Source organism: Danio rerio, chromosome 23, assembly GCF_049306965.1.
Source record: "Danio rerio strain Tuebingen ecotype United States chromosome 23, GRCz12tu, whole genome shotgun sequence".
Classification (NCBI taxonomy): Eukaryota; Metazoa; Chordata; class Actinopteri; order Cypriniformes; family Danionidae; genus Danio; species Danio rerio.
In genome coordinates, this window is record NC_133198.1 from 42,861,294 (window position 1) to 42,873,305 (window position 12,012).

At 32.3% G+C, this 12,012-nt stretch overlaps 1 protein-coding gene across 6 annotated transcripts in view; it reads left to right on the top strand.

Moving 5' to 3' along the window:
- The first annotated feature begins 943 nt into the window (after positions 1 to 943).
- The window catches only part of camk1gb (calcium/calmodulin-dependent protein kinase IGb), a 38,259-nt gene continuing 27,190 nt past the window's right edge, over positions 944 to 12,012 (top strand). For 2 of the 6 annotated variants that reach the window (XR_012398271.1, XM_021469766.3), the window contains exons 1-2: positions 944 to 1,420; positions 7,174 to 7,285. Coding sequence is in view for 3 of the 6 variants with exons in the window: in XM_021469766.3 (XP_021325441.2) it covers positions 1,288 to 1,420; positions 7,174 to 7,285 (245 nt within the window). In the remaining 3 variants the exon portion in view is untranslated. 6 annotated transcript variants of the gene reach the window in all.

The following is a 12,012-nucleotide window of genomic DNA, read 5'->3' on the forward strand; positions in this document are numbered from 1 at the left end:
ATTTGTGCAACAAAAAACAACGTACAGCTACTATATCTAAGGAAGAGTTCTTACATATAATCTAAAATATGTTCATTTGTGTTCAGTAATTAAGTAAGGTGAGTAATTAATAACAGATTTTTCATTTTGAGGTGAAATAACTTCTCAGTGTAGTTTCCACGTAGGTCATGATAGCACTTTAACTACATTTCCCGCCAATTTTTTAACGGCCATTTAACGGTTGTTTTAATAAAGTAACTTTTAGCCTATGTTCTGTTACTAAGTCTTTATTGAAACGATTTTAAAGCCAATAATGATTTAGAACAGTGGTTCTCAAACTGTGGTACGTGTACCACTAGTGGTACGCAGGCTTCCTTCTAGTGGTACGCGGAGGAATGAAATATGTCATGTACATGCTACATATATTTCAAAATTTATCAAAAATGATGTATATAATATGCCATATATGACATATAGCTTATATTTCTGAGGTAATTTGCCACATTTTTTTAACTGTGCAGAGTTTTAGCTGCTTTACTGGGCCTACTATACTACTGTATTTCAATACTGCTCTTTTTGGTGGTACTTGGAGAGACTATTTTTTTTCTGAGGTGGTACTTGATGAAAAAAATTTGAGAACCACTGATTTAGAAAATGCAATTCAACACTTTCCTAATTCTGTCTCTGTACCCTTCTCACATTCCGAATTTAGAAATTCAAGTATTTTGAACAAATAGTCTACAGAATTTTGAACATAACCTTTAAAATAGTTGTCGGCTAAAGCAAAAGTTCCCGTATAGTTTTCCGGTTTATATTTAGCGTCACATGCAGACAGTCATTACAGAAGACCTTGAGAGAGAGAGAGAGAGAGAGACCGAGACAGAGAGAGTCCTCCTCTGCTCCTCCTTTACCGTGTAATCTCCAACCTGTTGGCTATTTGTGCTGCTCTCCACGGCTGTAATCCGTCCAGACTGCAGCGGGCTTTTGGCAGGAGAGTCGGAGCGAGCATCTTTTGCGCACTTGCCTCTAGGTAAGTCAAAGGACGGGACGCTGACCCGAGCAACACCGCTTTTTTTATCCGCATTCAAACCGAAAAACAGGTCGCACTTTAAATTATAGCGTAATTATTGTGAAATGCGTGCAACATCTAGATATGCATTGTGATTTAAAGTTTGTTTTTGTATCGACTGTTTATCAGTTTTAATTGCATGCAGAAAAACTAACATCTATGACGAGTTTGCAGGTTAAATGCACGCTTTTTTTATTTAATGCTGTAAATGAAAGACTCCCGATGTGCATCGCTTGCAAATGTCTGTTTCGTTGAGATCTGCGCAGTTTCCTCTCCCCTCGCATGTCATTCTTTGTCACTGCTGTCCTTGCTTGAGACTCGATAGTTTCTGCAAGAGACAGAAATCGTGCTGGAGTTGTTACAGACCTGAAGGTAAGGTCAAACACTGGCTGTGTATGATATGCGTGTGTTTGTGTGTGCGCATCTCCTCTGCTTGTGCATGCATCAGAATGCACGTTGTGAAGGATGATTAATGCATGCGGTTTAAAGGTGCAGGCTGGTGTAAAGATGATTATTAGATTGAAAGTGAATGACGCGGTGTTTGGTCACTGAGGTGTACAGTATGAGAGTCATGCGCTGAATGCACGTATTTTAATGAGTTGCATCTTTATGCTAGTCTCGTAAGCGAGTGGTAGTCTGTATATTAAAAAGGCTGCAGAGGAAAGACAAAGCAAGCAAGCAATGAATAGTTCTTGTAAGAGCAAAGAAGTACTGTTTGAGTGTATTGTAACATCTTTGCGTTCTGTTTTTGTCACGTAATGCATCTCAAGATGCATATTTTAATACATGGGACAGACTATGCTGTAGTGGGAGTGGTTCTGTTTGGTATGAAAAGTGATTTTAGAAACTGTAAATATTTTTTTTAATTTCTGTAAACTTTATTTGAGTCAAATTTGTTATTTTAAACGATTAATTAAGATTTTAAATAGCTTAATTGTTCATTTTTGTTGTGCGTTTTTACTAAGCGTTGTATTTATTTTGGGATTTATTGATATATAAGGCATATGTCCACCACAATAAAGAATAAAAAAAATGACTAAATATGTTCATCTGGAGCTGTTTCGTTGTATATAAACAGTTAAACGGTCAGTGATATGTTTTATTATTATTATTTACAAAAGAAAAATTAGCAATAGCAGCAAATACATTAGTAAACAGTTTACTTCTTAAAATGAATAGCTATTATAAAGAAATATAATCAAGTTATTAAATCTCATTATCTTCTCTGTATAACTTACAAATTTTGATTAACGAACAAATTAATCTCTCATTTTGGAATTTTCACTTGATTACATTAAATAACAGAGGTGTCACTTTAAAAATCCATTATAATAACGCTCTAATAAAAGCATTTTATATCTTTCTTATCTTTTTATGCTCATGTAGGACAAAATTTGTTGTTTAAAAAAACTAAAAAACACCAAGATCGACATCTTTAGATGTTATTATTATTAATTATGTGTATATGTCTGTTCAAACACGCACCCAAAACCCAGACTTTCGAATCACGTGTACATAATCCGTTTGGGAAACTGTGTCTATTTATCACTATGGAGCTCAGCTGACAGTCACGCACTGCTACATGACTGTTTTGAGTATTGCATAGGAGGGGCGACAGCACCTGAAATGAAACAGAAAGGAAATCCCACTGTTTTATATTTAATTCAAAGTGTTTTCATGCCTAAATAAAACAAAAGCACAGAACAGACTTACATTTAAGAGCAAGGGGCGGCCCCTGGTGGTTCGGCGGTGGGTTGCGTATTGGAAGGGTCGCCTCTTTAATGTTTATTGACGCTCTTCAGAGAAAGACTAAAAAACAGGAGAAATATTGGGAAATACCTCTACAGGATGAAAGCAGGATAGAACTGTAAAATATGGAAGAATCCCGGGAAAAATGGGAGGGCTGACAGGTATGGTCATATCTTAGTGTTAAATCAGCTATCATAACATTATTTAACAATATGTGGCTCTTTTTGGATTCTCGGAAGCTATAGAAATTAATAATATAAAACAGGAACTGCATTGGAACCATTGTTATTGTTGATATTCCTTAAAATAGTCTAAAATGTCATGGATTCCCATACGGTATTATGATTACTGCTCTAAAATAAGTTCTTTTTAAATGTCTTAGTAAAAAACAACAACTTTTTCCCCCATTTAACACGATATATTACATTTTAGGAAACATTTTTAATATTTTGGAACAGTAAACATGTCAGGCTAAATGGTTATAAATAAATCATTGACTTCTGCTATCATTAGTTTCAAAAACACAGATTTCTTTACAACACATGAAAAAAAACACTTAAAAAAATGTACATATACCTCATCACACAACATAACATATAACATACCGAACTGAGGTAAACCTGGAAATTGGTTATTGTTCCATGCCCAGTGCATTGTATTGTATAATAAATTTTCATAATTATATTATATATTTAGTTAAATTTATTTTAAATATTTAAAAATATTAATAAAAATGTATGCTTTTTTAAAATAATTTATTGTTATCATTTGTTAAATTATGTGTATTATGTTATTTACACATATATAATACAGACAATATTTGTAATGTGTATCTTCATTTAAATATTGTAATTGTAATTTTTAATGCATTTATTTTTTTTACTTTATTGTTTACTCTTATTCAAATTAAAAGTTTCTTTTTAATCATCAATAGTTTTTACTTAAATATATTGCATTATTATTATATTATTATTTAGTATTATTCCTGTGTATATTTTTTTTAAAGTTTCCCAGCACTGGGTTGCAGCTGGAAGGGCTGCGTGAAACATATGCTGGAATAGCAGTTCATTCCACTGTGGTGATCCCAGATAAATAAGGATCTAAGCCGAAGGAAAATGAATAAGTAATGTTTTTATGAATTTATTAAATTGATATACAAGTATTATAACTTTGTTTAATTTTTTTTATATATTGTTTCATGCATATCAGATTTAATATTAAATTATATATAATATTACAAACGCATATTATATAAATTAAATATTATACAAACAATATTAAATTAGATATTGATATAACATTTATAATTTTTGGATGTATTTATTTATATGTTTTTAATCTATCACAGTTGTGCAAGAGTATTTTTTGTGATGACAGTGACAATAATGACTCCATGTAACCACACAGCTTCACATAAGTCCCGGTGTTTGTTAAGTCCATTCATGCCGGTTAATCGGATGTTCCTTTTCTCTTCGGGTTACCTAATTTCTGAATTAAGAAGTCTATTAGTGATCTGCTAATAGTCTCCGAAATAATCGTAGTGTTTTTAGCACATCGCTGTACAGAGTAATAATCAATGTAATATTTTAGTGTGTCAATTGAATGCACGATTTCAGGCTACTGAATGAATAAATTCAGGTGACCTCTTGAACCGAGGTAGTGAACTGGTTTAAGGTCAACTCAGAAGATCAGAGTCTTTAACCTGTTATATAAGCAGAACAAGATTTAGCACTGCTCTTAACCTACCACAATACTGCTGTTAATCCAAGTCTTTTTATGTTGAAGATTAATCTGATTTGATTGTATTTATTTTTGACCGCCTTATATAAAGATTCTTTGGAATGAACACAATAGACGCATAGAAAAAGGATGTTTCTGTTGTTTGACTGTGCTGTTGATTAGTTTGAATCAAACAAGTTCAGTTTTTGGAGGTGTTTAGTTAAAGAAACTTATTTTAACAAATATATTCATATTAGAAATGTTGAGGCACGTGATGGTTTGAATGATTGAAGTTTTGCATTTCTGATTGGATGCATTTAACCATCTCTACACTTCCACCATTTTACTTCTAAACTTTTAAAAATGATGGGTTGGACTAAACCAACGCTGGGTCAAATCCAAACCCAACATTTGTGTAAATAAATGTATATTTTTAAAATGAACACAAAGTTCACTTTCTAAATTCTGTTACATTACGAGTTCTGCACTTTTTTAATGCTTACTACATTCTCTATACTTTCTAAATTCTGCTACTTTCTGAATTCTGTTGCATTGTAAATTTTGTATGTTTTAAATTAATTCTGTTTCATTCTAAATTATGTAATTTCTAAATTCTGCTACATTCAAAATTCCTTACTTTGCAATTGTGTATTTTCTAATTTGTGGTTCTTTTTTTAATTCAGCACTTTCAGAATTCTGTCTCTGTAACCTTCATACTGTACATTCAGAATTCTGTACTTTTTAATTCTGTACTTGCTAAATTCAGTTGCATTCTAATTTTTGCAGTTTCATAATTCTGTTATATTTTTAACTCTGTACTAGTGTAATCCTGCACTTTCTAAATTCTGTTACATTCTAAAGTCTGTTAAACTCTAAGCAGCTGATCACACTGAACATGCTTTTACGTTCCAAAAATGCAAGGTGCATCTCACTGCCTTTTTTTAGAAAGAAAAAAAGAAGCGCAATGTGCTTTTTATGCCACTATTCAACGACTGAATCAGCTGCGTATTGTGCGCGAGTGTTGCTGTTGATATTAATATAATTTTAATATTTAATGATATTGTGATATTTCAGATTTGTGAGTCAACACCAATAACAAATCTCTTCTCCATCTTCAAAAAAACACTGCAGCCACCTCAAAGGAAACCCACCACTGCTTTCATTTGTTTGGCGAATTAAACAGACGTGACTAACATAACTCGCCTTTTCCACTCAGAGACTTTATTCAACTGCAGCAGCACATCGCGCAATGGCAAAAACGAGAGGCGAGCAGGGCGCATAAGCAGCGCACAAAACAAAATGAGAAATCTAAAATGAGAATCGCAGGTTTTTTTGCCTAAAATAAAGATCACGATTTTCTCACGATACCGTAGATATAAAATAAAGGTTAATATGAGTGAGCTATTATTATTGTTATTCTCAAACATGTGGTAAAACAGCAATAGGCTTTGTGTAGCTGTACTGTTGGTTAAAATGCTAAATTTTTTATAGACTTGGAATGGTGGACTTTGAACAGACTTTAGATTTGTCCTGGTCATTGCATTTAGGCGGGTTTTGGATACTTTTTGGCTGGAATCAGTCAGCTACATCACGCAACACTGTGTGCTCTCTCAGTTTCATTTTCACAAGATCGCAATCTTTTTACGATTAATTGTGCAGCTCTAGTTTGTTGTGATCTGCCCCTAAATGATGGACATTCTAAATTATTACATTTCTAAATTCTGCACTTTCTGAATTCTGTTACATTCTAATTTCTGTACTTTCTAAATTCTGTTACTTTCTGAATTCGACATTTTCGTAATTCTGTTACATTGTAAATTCTGTTACATTCCAAATTCTATTACATTGTGAATTCTGTTACCTTCCAAATTTTGGTACATTCTAAATTCTGTACTTTCATCATTTAGTTACTTTCTAAACTGTTACATTCTAAATTCCATATGAAGCAATACTTCCAGGGGCACAAAGACATGTTATCATACTCCTCAAGAGTGCTAAAAAAGATAAAGCATGGTTGTTTAAACTTAAATTGGTGTCATGTCTATGCAAGGCCAAATAATAGCTTAGATTTTCAATTATATTTGTAACCCAACAATTGGGTTTATCCATATGTGACCAAAATTAAATTAAATAGCCTATCAGTGCTGATAAATTACAACCAGATAATTAATTGCCAATTAATTGAATGTTTCAAAAAGTCACAAAATAACCTCAAGAGTCAGCCAAACTCCATTAAGCATCGACGCAGTTCCTGTCTGTGCATTGACCAGCCAAAACCTGATTAGCCTTTTCTGACAGCCTTCTTTAATCCATGTAGGACAGCCAATGAGAAGCGGCGTGATGTTTAAACAGGCCAGAGCCCGCTCAAGTGAAGCTCAGTCAAGAGTAAAGCCGTCGATTGACTCTCAAACATGACACTTTATCAAAGACATTCTGCTTTATCAATGGAGGATTAAACAATGCAAACCATTTCTGATGTTTCCTATTGACTCGGAATTTGATTTGGATTCATACTAGAAATCAGAACTCATGGCTCCTGGAATTTTAAGGGTTATTTTAGCTGCAAGCAAAGGTATTTTCACTTGTCTTCTTGCAAGGCTTTGTTCTTTTTTTTAAATGTAATTGTTATGTTTTCTGTTTTGTTTTTTCATCTCCAGAAATCCCTGTTGAAGCTCACGCAGAAATGGGCCGAAAGGAGGGCGAATATGAATGGAAAAAGAGCACGGATAACATCCAGGATGTGTTTGACTTCATGGATGTTCTTGGATCGTGAGTACTCATTTACTTCTGATGCTTATTTGCTGTTAGACCTATTCGTAAAGGGATAGTTCACCCTTAAATGAAGATTCTGTCAGCATTTACTCACTCTTTATTTGTTCCAAACTTGTTTGAGTTTCTGTTGAACACACAAAAAAAATATTTTGAAGAATGTTGGAGACCTGTAACCATTGACTTCCATAGTGGGAAAAACAAATACTATAGATGTATATATAACAAGTAAATGGTGAGAGAATTGTCAGTTTTGGGTGAACTGTCTCTTTAAGTGGACTGGGTTTGGATAATGCTTTATTTTCAGGTGTTACACATTTTTCCTGTACGTGCTATGGTAATTACAATTAATTATTCTTAATTATGTGCAACTAATCCTAAAGTTAACCATAATTAGAACACTAACCATATAGTATATATAGCGTATATTTAATGCTTCTTAGTAGCTAAATAAAGGGTTACACTGGAGCAAGGGCTTCTTAAAATAAAGTGTAAGCGTGGACTGAAAGAATTAAACTTGTGATTATTATAGTGTAGCTTTTGGAAATGAATATATTCCAACAGAATTGTGCAAAAGTATTTGAGCAAAGTACTTAAATTATTTCCTAAATGCAGCTGAAAATTATTATTATATTATTATAATTGAAACTTAAAAAAAAAAACATGATCAATCGCATCCGGAATTAATGTCTGTTTTTAAATATCATATATGTTTGCCGTGTTTATTTATTATATACACACATACATGCACAAATCTAAGAATTGGGAAATCTCCTATTTAGAGCCAGGATGGGATTAATAGACAAACCAGCAGACTGACCACATTGTAAAACATCTGAAGTATTGTTTTGGTCATTCTTAAATCCCTCAGCCAAAGTCTGTCATCAAAGTGGTTCAGTATTATTATATTATTATTAGCTACAGAACTGTTTTGTGCGTCTGTGCTTTCAAACAGTGTCTCACACCTCCAAAAGCCATCGCATTGCGTTTCATCTTCTGAGGAACAAAGAATTTATTACATATAAAAAAGGTTCACAGTGACTTCTCCTACTGAAGCAAATTACTTTTGATATTTGCCTTCAGTTTATCAGAAAGGGACAATTTTATCTTTCGTTGATTCGTTGGATGGAAAAGGTGATTAATTTACAAATATTTTAATAAGTTTAACTTGCAAACTTGCATGGAAACATCGATAGTGTTTAGAAATGTAAAAGATTTGTCATGATGCAGTGGCTCTTCTCGTTTGGTGTGACACCATGCAATGCTTTAAAATCTATTTGTAAACGATCATACATAATAAATATAAACGAATAGGATTTAAATTATACATAAATGTACGTATCTATGGAGCACGGTGGTGCAGTGGGTAGCACAATCGCTTTACAGCAAGAAGGTCACTGGTTCGAGTCCCGACTGGGTCAGTGGGCATTTCTGTGTGGAGTTTGCATGTTCTCCCCATGCTCGTGTCCAAAAACATGCACTATAGGTGAATTGAATAAACTAAATTGGCTGTAGTGTATGTGTGTAAAGGTAAGAGTGTATTGGTGTTTCCCGTTGTTGGGTTGCGGCTGGAAGGGTATTAGCTGCATAAAACATATGCTGGATAAGTTGGCGGTTCATTCCGCTGTGGTGACCCCTGATTTATAAAGGGACTAAGCCGAAAACAATATGAATGAATGAAATATCTATGCAAAATTACTATAGTTTTGTTTTTAATTTATGTGTGTTTTACATGTATATAATGCACACACACAATACAAACTTTTATTTTGGATGTAATTAATTGTGATTAATCTTTACCCAGAACTAAAAAAATACATTAAATTTAGAGTTTAATTTGAAAAAATGGAAGTCTCTAAAGTGTGTCGGAGACTTTTCCAGAAATTCAAGACTCCTTGCACAGTTGGTGTTACAGGATTGACCCTATAAACGCTTCCTCCATTTATAACCCCAGTGTTTTTCCAACTTCACCGGGTGACGCTGGCACTTCAGGCCTTTTTAAGCTTCGTAATTCAAGGATTGGCATTTGGGAGATTAACAGTTCATTCAGAAAAATCTCAGGAGCATTCAGGTTTAACGGTGTCTTAATGTTTTGATCACTTGGAGGTAATTTGGAGCAATTTTTGTATATATTATTGCTGCAAATATTATTCAAGCAATTATTTTTAATGATTTAGAATATATATATATATATATATATATATATATATATATATATATATATATTTTTTTTTTTTTTTTTTAGTTATTTAATGTTATTTTTTTAAATGACTCCTAGTAATTTGTTACTAGATTCAGAAAAATCTCAGGAGCATTCAGGTTTAACGGTGTCTTAATGTTTTGATCACTTGGAGGTAATTTGGAGCAATTTTTGTATATATTATTGCTGCAAATATTATTCAAGCAATTATTTTTAATGATATATATATATATATATATATATATATATATATATATATATTTTTTTTTTTTTTAGTTATTTAATGTTATTTTTTTAAATGACTCCTAGTAATTTGTTTTCTTTTTATGATTTCTAGTGTTAATTTACTTGTAAATAAATCAAAATATTTCAAAATAAATCAGATGTACTATATTTTAAGTCTTTTTTTTTGCCGTTTTTTTTTATTGTTAATTTTCCTATATTTAGATTGTTTAAATTATGTAAAATAGTACTATAACACTCATTTACTTTCCTTCAGCTTAGTCCCGGATTTATCAGGGGTCGCCACCATGGAATGAACCACCAATTATTCTGCTAACACTGCTAACCGCTGTAATATAACAATTAATAATACATTTTGCTTATCTTGTACTTTTATTATTTCAGTATATTATTAATTACATTTTGACGTGTTTTATTAATCAATTTCTTTTTATTTTTAACTTTAATTTTTTAATTATTAATATTATAACATGGAGATTTATGATGAAGAGAAAAATTACTTAAATTAAATATGTAAACCATAAATAAGTACACCCTGCACAGATCTCTCTTATAAATTCATATTTTCTATTAGATGCTTTACAATAATACATTTGTGCATATTGTAACTTAATGGCGCTGACAACGGAGTAGGTTTTATTAACAGAGAATAGTAAAACTGTAGCATACAGGTAATTCATTATCGTAGTAAAAAAACAGGTGAGTGGATGTTACAGAGAATCACTAGATATGGCGTTATGACTAGATAGGAGAACTCTTCGTAATGCTATAATACAGTGATCAAGACTCAGCCCAGACGTGTGTGTGTGTGTGTGCTGTGTGTGTGTCTGTGTGTAATCAACAGAAAACAAGAACAGGTGCGTGTGAGGTGCATAACTGGATTTGTAGTCCAAATTGGTGATGGATTGTAGTCCAGGTAAAAGTGAATGATGCCCAGCGATCTACAGGTCTGGATCGCTGGTCATCCTGACGCATATACGTTAGATTAGTCAGTGCCAAAGCCAAAACTGCAACTAAATGAACAAAATAACTTAAGATCAGTTCAAAAATGAGTACATCCTAATTAATGTGAAATAAAATGTTAAAAAACAGGACAAGTCAAGAGAAACAGACTTTTGTTGTTTGTATTTTTTTAACTCATTTGAATTAAAATGTATTCTCTTTCTATTCTCTTATCTCTTAGGATGTTCGGTGACCAAACTCTTATTTTAATAAATATAACTGTTTATTAACTGGGTTTGTTTAAATGCATCAAAATATATCATCTTTATTTACTGAGAAATGTATTTATTTAATTAATTAATTAATTTATTTATTTATTTAAACAAACTTAAACAACAATTAAAATTTGCAGACATCATGGGAGTGGCATAAAAAAACTTATGACAATAAAGTGCTTACAGAACAGGGAATAAATACACATGGAAACAATAGGGTATATGCCGAGCTAGTGCTGTTCCCATGCTGATAAACTTCTGGTTACCTGTTATTGTTAGTTTTTTTTTCCATTTTAAACAATCCCTTTTACAGCATTAATGTAGTAATGTAGTTAAAATACAATCCGTTAAATAGAATCTGGCATTCATTTAGTTGCTTAAGCGTAAAACGAGACGAAAAGCCGTTTGCTCGCATGCGCTTGTCAGAATCGGCTGGTTAGCACAGAAGCTCCAATAAATATACTGTAAGTGATATGAAAACACAGAACTGAAATATACAAAAACAGAAACCATGACCATTCAGTACTCATATATGCTGTGCACTGTATACTGTATACATACAATTGAAGTGATTCGCCCTCCTTTGAATTTTCTTTTTCAAATATTTCCCAAACGATGTGTAACAGAGCAAGGAAATTTTCACAGTATGTCTAATAATGTTTTTTCTTCTGGAGAAAGTCTTATTTATTTTATTTCAACTACAATAAAAGCAGTTTTTAATTCATTTAAAAACATTTAAGGTCAAAATTATTAGCCCCCTTAAGCAGTATTTGTTTTGATTGTCTACTGAAACAAACCATCGTAATGACTTGGTTAATTAACCTAGTGATCCTTTGAATGTCACGTTAAGCTGAATAGAAAGTGTCTTGAAAATATCTAGTCAAACATTATGTACTGTCATCATGACAAAGATAAAATAAATCAGTTATTGGAAATGAGTTATTAAAACTATTATGTGTTATAAATGTGCTGAAAATATCTCTCTGTTAAACAGAAATTGAGGGAAAATATACAAGGGTGCTAATAAAAACAGTTGTTCAAAATGTCGGCAATCTCTTAAATATACT